The sequence below is a fragment of the Rasamsonia byssochlamydoides genome, assembly GCF_041956645.1.
Source record: "Rasamsonia byssochlamydoides strain NRRL 3658 unplaced genomic scaffold VTN77scaffold_107, whole genome shotgun sequence".
Classification (NCBI taxonomy): Eukaryota; Fungi; Ascomycota; class Eurotiomycetes; order Eurotiales; family Trichocomaceae; genus Rasamsonia; species Rasamsonia byssochlamydoides.
Window position 1 is genome coordinate 1 of NW_027192490.1, and position 12,182 is coordinate 12,182.

At 48.0% G+C, this 12,182-nt stretch overlaps 2 protein-coding genes across 2 annotated transcripts; both read left to right on the forward strand.

The window, feature by feature from the left end:
- Positions 1 to 1,143: 1,143 nt before the first annotated feature.
- Positions 1,144 to 3,203, forward strand: VTN77DRAFT_700 (uncharacterized protein; the record flags this gene model as incomplete). The annotated part of the gene is made up of 3 exons (XM_069423341.1): positions 1,144 to 1,234; positions 1,442 to 2,351; positions 2,414 to 3,203. 3 exons carry the CDS (start codon positions 1,144 to 1,146, stop codon positions 3,201 to 3,203), a joined length of 1,791 nt encoding a protein of 596 aa, XP_069273281.1.
- Positions 3,204 to 6,807: 3,604 nt separating this feature from the next.
- VTN77DRAFT_701 (uncharacterized protein) lies at positions 6,808 to 10,146 on the forward strand (the record flags this gene model as incomplete). The annotated part of the gene is made up of 3 exons (XM_069423352.1): positions 6,808 to 9,079; positions 9,129 to 9,181; positions 9,241 to 10,146. 3 exons carry the CDS (start codon positions 6,808 to 6,810, stop codon positions 10,144 to 10,146), a joined length of 3,231 nt encoding a protein of 1,076 aa, XP_069273282.1.
- Between the last annotated feature and the right edge of the window lie 2,036 nt (positions 10,147 to 12,182).

Sequence of the window (12,182 nt, forward strand, 5' to 3'; positions counted from 1 at the left end):
GGGGGGGAGAACCAGTCTATTCCGCCCTATTCCATAATTCCCCGGGTATGGTGGAGCACCAGCACTAGACAGCATTGCTTAGATCTATCACCAAACCCGGCCTCCTGGGAAAGACGAGGATCGACTTACGCCACACCTAGCGTGCTTCTAGATGGCCCTAGGCGAGTGTCTATCCCTGTTCCCCGGTGCCCGGGGCTCAGGTACATGGGCCTTCTGGTGGGTTCGTTAGGCGTTGCTGGAACTGGGGCGGTGGGTTTCTTTGTTTATCGTTCCAACATTTTCCAAATGAATCATAATATTACAGAGAACTTTCACACGTATGGAAGTCACTACTATCGTCAGACGTCACTAAGGTTTCGACTTTTTTTTTTCACTTGCTCTTCTTCAGGTGGAATGATTCATTGTACCTAACTGACGCCGCACTCTGCCGCTACCCGTGGTTGTTGGCACCTTTCGCCCCTTTCTCAGCTTCCATTCTCGTCTTGCTCTGTTTGCAGCTTTCAGTTGGTTGAGAAGTTCTTTTCTGCAGCCTTGTTTCTTCTCCCCCACATCTTTGTAACACTTCTCAAAAAGTGGGCCGGGTGATGCTTGTCCTGTACTCCGTACTATTACTTACCTGTCACTGTCAGGCGAACAACTTTAGCGTTGATCTCCAGCCTCAGTCCCATTTACAACCTGATCACATATTGCTACCCACTTTGGATACTTCATTTAACTTTAAATCTGATTCCCGCTGCTTCCGTTCCACTTTAACTAGGACCGAACTCCCTCAGATTTAACTTCATCTTCTGGTTTCTGGAAAGACAGCTTTCTTCTTCCCCTTCAACACTCCCTTCCCTGCCACGACTCCTTACTACCTACAACGACTTTGGTTTCAGTGTTTTGTTTTCTCTTTGGTTCTTTATTCTCTACGAAGAAATTGAATTGCTATTTGACGTCCTGAAATTTTAATGAGTCACGCCCTACATCGAATCAGCTTAGAGTTTGCGAAGCGCCTCGATATTGCTTGATTTTTCTGCCAGCTGTAGCTTCTATCTGCCTACGACTACATCTTACGTCCTCTTTTGGTTATAGGCCGCCGTATTTAGGAATCTCGTTCTTACACAATCAAGAGCAGAGTCTGCTCTACGGGCAGTCTTCATCATGTTCCGATGGCGCTGGTGGCCGAACCGAGCCCACCAAAGAGTCGAAGATGACGAACCAGCATTTCCCATCCGGCAACTCTTTGTGTTAGGTAGGTTGGAGAGCTCTCTCATACTCTTTGAAAGCTGGAGAAAACCCACATTGAGCTTGTTTTGTATTTTTCGTCACGTTGTCAATCCTGCCCAACCTGATTGAGTGGAATCAGGCAGATGAAACCCCCAGAAAATCAGACATTTCCCTCATTTTCTTGGAGGACACAGAACTCGACTTGACAGATATCTGACTGACATTGATCAAGCTCTCGTTCGCATCTGTGAGCCGATTGCTTTCATGTCTATCTTTCCATATGCCTACTACATGGTCGAGTCGTTTCACGTGACCGACAATGACCAAAAGATTGCTCTCTACGCCGGCATGATCACGTCGTCGTTCACCTTGGCTGAGTTCAGTACGGGCGTCTTCTGGGGCCGAATGAGCGACAAGATCGGTCGGAAGCCCGTACTCATCATGGGTCTCATTGGCACGGCTATCAGTATGATTGTTTTCGGTTTCTCGCCCAACCTGCCAACAGCAATGATTGCGCGCGCCCTCGGAGGACTGCTCAACGGGAACATCGGAGTCCTCCAGACGACGGTGGCTGAGATTGTCACCGTCAAGGAGCATCAGCCGCGCGCTTACTCGATCATGCCGTTCGTCTGGTGCCTGGGGTCGATCATTGGCCCAGCCCTTGGCGGTGCTTTGGCTCAACCTTGCCAGAATTATCACGGCCTTTGCAAGCCAGGCACCATCTTTGATCGTTTCCCTTTTCTGCTTCCGAACCTCGTTTGCGTCGCAATCCTCGTCTTTGGCATCACGATTGGCATCCTGTTCCTGGAAGAAACGCACGCAGAAAAGAAATATCGCCGCGATCCTGGATTGGAGTTGGGTCGCTGGTTGCTGGGCAAATTCTCAGGTGGGCATATGTGTTCTTCCAATGAAGAGAAAGCCGAGGAGAATCGCGAAGGAGACTTCGGACTGTTTGAGGATGACCCCCCGCCAGTCTATAGGAGCCGAGAGGCGTCTCCTCGCCCTTCTTCGGCTGACGGCCCACGCTCTGTTGCGGCAGACGACGACGTCGAAGAGCAGTGCAACAACAAGGGCCTGGGTTTTAGCAAAGCATTCACCAAGCAAGTCATCTTCAACATCGTGAGTTATGGAATTTTGGCATAGTAAGTCCTTCCGGAGCGGATTACCCATCCTTTCTTTCTCCTTTCACTGACTGTGACCTCAGCCACAGCGTGTCGTTTGATCAGTTGATGCCAGTCTTCCTCAGCACCCCCAAGTCTGATGATGCAGTGGTTCTTCCGTTCAAGTTTACAGGAGGCTTGGCCTTGTCAACTAAGACGATCGGCTTCATGCTGGCCATCCAGGGCGTTTATTCAATGATTGCACAACTCTGGCTCTTTCCCTTTGTTGTCCGGCATTTCGGTACCCTTCGGACTTTCCGCTTTGTCCTGATGATCTGGCCGCCACTCTACTTTGCGGTTCCATACCTCATCCTGCTGCCAAAGAGTCTCCAGATTCCGGCTGTATACGTGGCTTTGATGGGCAAGATCACGTTACACGTCATCGCATTCCCTTCTAGCGCAATCTTGCTTGCCAATGCCGCTCCCTCACTGACGGTGCTTGGATCGATCAACGGCGTCGCAGCTTCAACCGCCAGCTTGAGTCGAGCTTTGGGGCCGACGATCACCGGACTACTTCATTCGAAGGGGCTCGAGAGTGGTTATTCCGTTCTTGCATGGTGGGCATGCGGTGTCGTGTGCGTGATCGGCGCGATCGAGAGTTGCTTCATGGAGGAGGTGGACCCTCCCCGTCTCAATACGACAGAGAAGCTCGATGCAGGCGAGCGGAAGCGCAGGGGATCTCAGCGTCGTGGATCCTTGTTTACTCGCAGAGAAAGAACTGCTATTCCTGAAGAGGAGGTGAGATTGCTGTCATCTGCACGGACGAGCTCGGATCTGGATTCCGAAATATCCGACGTGAACTTGACCATTGAACGTGATTACGGCGAAGCCTAAAACGACGAATCTGCCGATGACATATCCTGCCAGTCATCTCTCAGTTGACTGCCCAACGACATATCGCTATTCAGTTAATTCGCTTCTTGCAACGTTTCTTCTTAGGCTGTTCGGGTAACAGCTATACGCGTGATTGTGTTACGATTTGCGGCGTTCTCTCAATGGATGTTTTTGGACTACTTGATTTTAATATCTATGCTTTTCTTTTTTCCTTTATCGACGGCCAAAGGGACTTAGGAGTGTGGGTACAATTCATAGAAGGGATATGCGTCACAGGCGAAACACAGAATCGGCGACATAAAGGTATTTAGGGAGTATGGGTGATTTGGAATTCTTGCGTCTTGTTTGGGTGCTGTTTGGGTTCGTTTTACAAATCGTGTGGTACTGAGGATTCTGCTTTTCACTCCACGACTGTTGCATTGGATGAACAACACACTGGGCGGCCTTTTGATTTTAGCAAGTTATTTGCAGGATTGACACTTGTGTTTGGGTTTTACAAGAGTTTTGGATCTCACCTTTTTCCTTTGGACAAGATCGACAACCGATGGCATGGCCTTTGCGCCGACAATGACTGTTTCCATCGATGTCTCTGTCCGAATGATGCGGGGTTGCCGTTGTGTCAGATTATCTTTCGGTTTTTTACTGGTTGTGTACGGAGTAGGGCATTTTGGTAACTCAAGTTCAACTTTGTCATTATTTACATGCTTTTAATCTTTTTGGTTGATCGAACCATCTCTGGGCGGGACAGTTGCTTTCTTGATGCTTTGCTTGCTTGTTTGTTTGTTAGTACGAGCTTTGAAATACCAATCGCCAGTCAGTCAGTTGCCCATCTTGCTTAGAATATCAACTTTTGTACACTACTCCTTTTTATTTACCCCGCTCCCCAAATTGCAATATTTTCGAACTCCCTTTCAACCTCAGCGGAACGGAATCATCGCCGCAACCAAAAGGAAGAAAATTAATATATTGCGAGACACACCACCAGCAGCAGCAGCCAGATCAGCTGAATAACCAATACCTAATAATTACTTTGTCTGTTTTAAATTGGGCGGAGTTGCATCGAAATGCAACGCAAGAGCGCGCTACTACTGTACTCCGTACTGTAGGGTTCAAGCAAGCAAGAAAATGGCGGCGGGTTATACATGCAGTGTGCAATGGTATGCATGCATATACTGTATGTACTGCATACAATAATCGACATGTCGCTATGTAATATGTATGTATGTTGGCAATATTTGTCAACCCGCCGACGATCATCATTAAATTTTGTCTTTTCAGTTCCCATGACCAAGTACGTTGCCTAAGAATAATTGAGAGGAACGAACAAACAAACGAACGCACACCACTGTTTTTTTTTTCAATTGCCTCATGGAAAAAAAAGCAAACTTGCTAACTTGCAGAGTCGAAATCAGACGAAGGAGTCGTGCCACGTCTCTTTTTTTCCCCCTTAGTTAATTACCATTTCAAGTTCGAGTGATCATGTGCGCAAGATATACTTTTTTTTTGTTGTTGATGGTATTATTAATGTGACTGTCACAGTCACACAGGCAACTTGCATTTATTTAGTATTGTTGTATTGTTGTATTGTGTTGTATTGTATGGCATTTCATGACATGACATCACATCACATCGCAAGTGAAAGAGGCGCTTGAGTACTCTTGTCACTGCCGCCATTGTCTACATAGCAGACTTTCCCTATTGATATACTGTACTACAGAATAAATAACTGACTAACTGAGATGTGTACTGTAAATCAGCTTCCTTCCTTTTCTACGTCTTCTCTCACTCTTGTTCATACTTTTGTGGTCAGTATGTGAACTTTGTGACACCTCTCATTTATTATAGCCTTATGGTATTAGGACGAGTCATGGTGTACATACAGAACTCCGTACACATGCAGCATTTATTTAGGCTTGAATAGAACTTTAAATCTGGTAGCGTACGAGCAGCGCTAGCTGTGATATCGAAACGAACTACAGTAAGTCCAACGAAGGTTGTTTTCAGGTTCTTCCAGCTAGTACCTACCTAGGCAGGAGAGTATGTGCATACATACATACAGCGTCCATATCTGTCTAACCTACATAGGTGACAACACGATCCTAGACAGAGAGGCAGATTTGACTTACAGTGATGCGATTGACCATCACCATCACCATCACCTCTTTCTTTGGTTTAAATTTCATTTCTCGAGCTTTCTTCGCCTGTTTTGTTTTCTAAGGATTCTTCTGGGAATAGTTGGATTGTTTTGGAGATATCTGATGATATAGAGATCCATTCCCTGATCGTATGAAGGGGAAGAAAAAAATTACAGAGATAGAGAAGAAGACCAAAATAATAAATAACTTAAAATATGGTGAATAACCCCACCCACTTTGTAGAACGACATCATTTTCTTTCTATAAGTACTCCGTATAGTGGTTGATATAGACATCCACCGTTTCCATTTTTTTTCTTTTTCTTAACTCCGAAATCCTAATTACCTAAGCAGATATTTTATAAACCTATAAACCAAAGGGCAGGGCAGAATTCACAAGATCTTCGTGACGACGTCAGTGACTAGCCTGCTAGACCAAATTTGTAGAATTTCATAGAACAGCATCCACCACATCTGTTGGTGTGGGGGTACAATTCAATAACTCGATTCTCTTACGAACATATTATATACGGAGAATAGATAGGTGGTATCGTTGGAACTTAAAAGACGGCCGAAAAAGGGACTTGGCCAACAGAAAAAAAAAGGTGAGATAAAAATAAACAACTAGAGAATGCTTTTAAAACCAACGAGGCTGATATGAAGATAAGCTCAGCTGAAACTGCCTTTCTATGGCAGCCAAGCCTTGTCAACAGTTTGACAGCCTCGTCTTCTAATATTTGAGGACGATTATTTGAGCAGAACCTTGGAAATCAAAAAAAAATATCCCGAACGGGCATGCCAACAAGCTCTTATCTGTAACCAATCGAGACCGATCGGGCCGAGATCTCTCCGTTCGCATCTAGAAGTCCCTTCTCCCGCGGCAATTCCTGTCAGGAACCTCTTAACACAAGCTGGAGCTTCATCATCAGTCTGCTCTGGACCTCAAGAATGAAATTCTTCTTCAATTATCTACTGTTTGTTGAATCAAAAATATCAATCGGTTGGATCTGAGCCCCTCACCTCGATCACAGTCTTGTGTCTCCACTGCACCGCCTATCCGCGGCAACGACCCCACAGCGAGCCCTATCGCTCATTGCTCGATCGCCGCTGGTCCGCCTGATTTCCGCAGATATCTCTCGTCTTCAGAACCAGTAGTGCGCACGAAATAGAAGATTCTCAGCTTACTCTCTACATTTGTAGAGTTGGAGATTCTCCTCCAAGACCGACTCTGGTTCAGCTGGTGCACAAACGCTTTGAAAGATAGCTGTCTCCTGTTGCGGCCGTTAAGCAATGCGCAGCTGATTTACCTCCTCGATCACAGTTTCGATCGCCTTGAGCAGTCAAGCACATTCACACGAACATGAGGGCCTGCATCGCCCGAGACCACTTTAACCATACCATACAGTTTTCGCACGCGGCCTCGCCAGAGAGAGATGCTCCAACAGCTTCAATTTTCATCTCGAATACGTGATGCTGAATTCCGCTCCTCCGCCTTCCTCGTCTCCTGGCCTCTTGGGAGTCAAGAGATCACGTTCGCCTGATGGGTCCGTTTCCATTCAATCCCATCCGTTGTTACCGTCGCTGCAGCCATCGTCCTCTCATGGGCCCGCAGAACAACAGCACCAGGCTCGGAGCAACACTTTACATTCTACGTTGACCACGTCAATGGCTGCTGGCGGCCTGCCCTCTGGTAACTCGACTACCTCCTCGTTTCGCAATGTTTCCGCCTGCAATCGTTGTCGTCTGCGCAAAAACCGATGTGACCAGCGTCTGCCCCGTTGCCAGTCCTGTGAAAAGGCTGGCGTTCGCTGTGTTGGCTATGACCCCATTACCAAGCGAGAGGTACCCCGGAGTTATGTCTATTTCCTGGAGACTCGTGTCGCATACTTGGAGAGGCTGTTGGTGGATAATGGCATTGAATTCAAACCGGCGGCGGCTTTTGATGATGGAGATCAAGTCGACGGAGAAGAAAGGGTCACAGAGAGCGCAAAGGCTCTGGTGTCTATGTCGGAAAGTTCTGCTGGTGACGAGCCGTCGAACTCGAATGAGAAGCTTTCCAAGGTCACGAGGGAGAGGGAGAAGGTCGGCAGTACAGCAGACGACGGCGAGCGAGGTTCGAACACAAATGTGGACCGTGATATCAAAGATGAAGAACGGCTGGATAAATTAGTGTCGAACATTGGCATGGTCTCTGTTCAGGGAACTTCTGATCCCAGATATCTAGGATCCACATCGGGAATTTCCTTTGCCCGGTTGGTATTTGCGGCAGTGAAGAGCTCTGTCAATGGCAATGGCTCAGACCGCAGCACCGTCCGTCCAAGTGAGCGTCTACCTGCAAACTCAGGTGGAAGCACCATGCGAGATTCGTTCTTTGGGCTCCAGGCACGGCCTTCTATGAAACGGGCGCCATTCCCAGATCGAGAACTTGGCGAGAGACTTGTCGAACTCTATTTTGAACATGCCAACCCCCAGATGCCGATTCTGCATCGGGGCGATTTTATGGAGCTTTTTGACCGGATATACACAACGGATGAAGCGAACCGAGCCCCCCGGGATCTGTACCTTCTAAATATCGTTTTCGCTATCGGTGCTGGTATCATTTTCGAAGGGAAAGGCTCTGTACAGGATGAAAAAGAGCGCAGAACACGGGAAAGTTCACCGTCGCCACCTTCGTCGAAGAAACGGAAACGCTCCAGTCATCAGTATCAGCCGGAGGAGTACCATGCATCTGCTGTAGTTCATCTAGAAGCTTTCCTAGGTTCTGCCCCGTCCAGCGAAGGCTTTGGCGGTGGCCTAGAGGAGTTGCAGGCCGTGCTCCTCTTGGCCAGTTTTGCTCTGCTTCGGCCAGTCGCCCCGGGTTTGTGGTATATCGTGGGTGTCGCCGTGCGGCTCGCGATCGACTTGGGCCTTCACTACGAAGACGGAACTGGCATCGACTCTATTGGAGAAGAAGGCGCCCCGGCGCACTCCAGGGTCGAAGAGCAAGACAAACCGAAGATTGATTCTCGCGAGCGTGGTCGTAGGGAATGGGTCCGTGATTTCCGCAGACGTCTGTGGTGGTGCGTTTACAGCTTCGATCGTCTTGTCAGCACCTGCGTTGGCCGCCCGTTTGGGATCACGGATCAGGTCATCACGACGGAATTTCCATCCATGTTGGATGATCGATATATCACCAAAGCTGGCTTTCTAACACCGCCGAAGGATGCACCCAGCTATAAACGAGTTTCCCATCACTATTTCAAGCTGCGCCTTCTGCAGTCGGAAATCCAACAAGTTCTTCAATATCAACAGGCCCGCTTTGCACGACGGTTAGGGAAGAATAGCGGGAATTCGTTTATGCACACCAAGCTGCCCTCTCCTTTTCTGTATCGATTTGACTCTTTCAGTTCGTGGCGACGAGATGTCCATCGCAGACTAGTGGAGTGGAAGGATTCCGCACCTACTCGTCAAGAGACGGGAGTGCAGTTTTCAGTAGAGTTCCTCGAGCTCAATTATTGGCAAGCTTTGATCATGCTGTATCGGCAAAGCCTGACGGTCCCAGCTCCTCTGGCTGGGGAGCTGAGCCCTACCGAGGACGTGTCCAGTCCCCCGTTCTTCAATGTTGAAGAAAGTGAGGACGAAGACGAGATCTATCTCAGGATCGCTGAAGCAGGACAGAAGGTACTGAGAATCTATCGTCAACTGCATCGCGTTCGACTAGTGAACTATACTTACTTGGCCACACATCATTTGTTCATGGCTGGTAAGAAATTCCGTGTCCCGCGTGGAAGGCTCTATGCTAATTGGATTAGGGATATCATTCCTGTATGCGATATGGCATTCTCCTGTTGTCAGAAGTCGACTAGTGAGTTGATATATGTCCGGATGGAAAAAGGATCGAGCTCCATAGCTGACGAGCCCCAGACACTCGATGACGTGGATTTTACTGTTCTCGCTGCAACTTCGGTCCTGGGAGACTTGATGGAGAAATGCCCCCCAGCGGAAGCTTGTCGAGACGCATTTGAGCGGATGAGTAGAGCAACTGTCCAAATGTGTCTATCGACAACAGGCTTCGGCTCTCAGGCAGACGTTGCTGGATCGCACCTTGGTGCACCCCTTCGGCTTTGGCCATCGGCGTCGCACTCAGGCAACTCGAAACCCCAGAAAACGAATCGGACGGAATATCGGTCAAGTCAAATGCCCGTTGCGCAGCGACAGCACTCTCAAACACGTCACGCACGGTCGCCTCCAAACTTCGACATGAATCTCGATGGCTTATTCACTGACCAAACGCCTACGAACCAAGATCTTCCCACGGGCGATAGACGGCAATCGAACCGGGGTGGACGATCTCCGTACCAAGTGCAACAAGCCGTGAGTCTTCAGCCTGAGCAGTCGCATGAACAGTACCCATCGAACGCTCCATACATACAACCCTACGGTGGCTATGACAGGTCTCCGTCCCAGCAGCCACAGTTTCTTTACGCAAACTCACCTCAGAGCATATCTTCAAGCGGCGCGCCTCAAAGCTACACCCCTCCTCCACAGAACCCTGAGCAAGAGACTTTCGCACCTATCAGTCTGGATTTCCTCGACTTTGGCCCAGGCGCTGGCCAGAATGCGGAGACCGGCTCCGATGGCAATCCGGCCTTCAACACCCTGTCCATGCCGTCGTTTGGACAAGGTGGTGGTCAGGGCACTGGTCTTAACTTGGGTTTTGGCATGGAAGTTGATTACCAACATGACTGGAGTGAAGGAGGCGGCTATGATCTGTTCGATGGCTTTTTCTTTGGCGGATCCGGGGGTGGCGCCAATAATACCGGTGTTTAGTACTGTATCCCTTTCGATGTCATTTTCCCCCTCTAGGGTTTGCCGGTTCTTCGCATCTTGGGTGAGGTAAAATTCTTCGATTTTTTTTTTGAATTAAAGGGTGGAAACACTCTTATGACCAGTGATGACGAGGAGGTGAACTCGAAAAAATGCGTTTCCCCCCTCCTCATCCACATCTTGTCTTTGTGTTGTATGTATTCCTTATTGGATCCGTTGGTTGATGACCGAGATCACAGACATTGGATGGATACCTAGCTTTTTGTTTGGAGTATTATCTATCTGACGTATTTTCCAGTGTACAGTACATTGGCGATTTCCATATCTGTATGTACAGTACATATTGATTGTGTCGCATGAGAGATGACGCTGAATCATCTCATTTTCTGGATTTTTTTTCTTCTTCTTTTCCCGCGCAGTTTTGTCATGCTTTGATCTACATGAAGACCCAAGATAGAGGGTTTCTTAGTTGAATTTAATACCAGCAGTGACAAGGGATACTATATAATCTTAGCCAAATCAGACCCGCTGCAAAGAGGGTGGAATCTTCCTCAAATTCTTCCTGTTTTCAAGTTCATATTTATTCCATGCTCTCTTATCTTTTACACCCAATTCTGGACGGATGACAGATTTACCTGCATACACACACGAAGTACATTATTTGGTGATGGAATAGGCGCGAGACCTAACTACAATATGCACTGGTAGGGATGGGAAAATTCAAAAAATCGCTTGTAAGGAAATTTCGGTAAATTTCAGGATCTTGTTGAAATACAGAAATTCCAACAATTCCTAGGTCTTATTAGTCGTCAATATCTTAGTATTAATGACTAATAAAATCTCAGATTTCTGACCCACTTTCTACAAAAAGGCGCTAAAATTTTCCGTCAGACCAAACGTTTTCATAAAATTACGAAAAACCTGACACTTCGAAAATTGAAATTTCATTACCCCATCCATAGTGTGCAGAATCCTGTCCAGTCTTCGTCTACCACGTCCTAACTGCTTACTTACCTACTGCGTTAAGGAGCTTTATCATCATTGACTGCGCAAACCTCGCAGATGATAATGTTGGTTGCGATTTGCGCTAAATGGACCAGACACATGCGGCCTGTAATACGTGCTGACTCCAGAGTTCTCTCGTTTCAAACCACCCCAGACGGATTAAGATCTAGTTGTAGATCCGTGCTTTGTATCTAGCCACCCCAGATGGAATTCTTCAGTATGTTTTCCGCTATTGGTCTACTAGTCGGGGAGTCGGTTGGGCAGCAACGTGTAGACACGGACGCAGTACCCAGGTAACTACATCATAACTCGCGCATTGCGCAGCATGTCAAAGTATCAGCAACAGGGAATAATTATCCAGGATCGCGGGTGGTAGAATATAGTGAGAGAGACAGCCTTGGAGTTGAAGTTGTTGACGGAGCCCGCGGTGCAAGTCCGCGATGTTTGCTTTGTTTGGACTGTAAAGCAGTAGAGCACATGAACAGAGCGGAAAACAAATCATCGCCATATTATCGGAAATCACCATCTTCTTCAGATCAAACAGTGGACCATTCGGCTTGTCCACTCAGATGGAAGGAAGATACGCAGTCCATCGATTCCACGTCTTGACGTTGTAGCCACGAATCACTGCCGCGCGAACAACTCAGCTGCGTGCGCTACAAAGCCATTCACCATTCCCTTGTCCAACAAGGGCCCCCGCTGTCAGCTGCATCGTTGCCCACCTTAGGCACCTTCCTCCGACACCTTTTGCGGTTCTCGTGGTTCTGGAATCCGACAGGGCATACGCTTCGCTGATCAGAGAGGAAACTCCGCTTCTTTGCTTCTCCTGACAAGTCGTGTTATCGCGGTCCCTTTCCGCGGTGCCTTGCGGTGCATGCTAGTAGGACGATCTGCTCTGCCTGCTGTACCTGCTTAGAGAATAGTCCTCTGTGGCTCTGTGCTGGTCATTCTGAGGTGGAGGTAGCTACTCGAGCTTGAACACTGGTGAGCGTTGTTGATTCTGGGCTTCTTTTGTTCACCTCCATTTCGGGCTT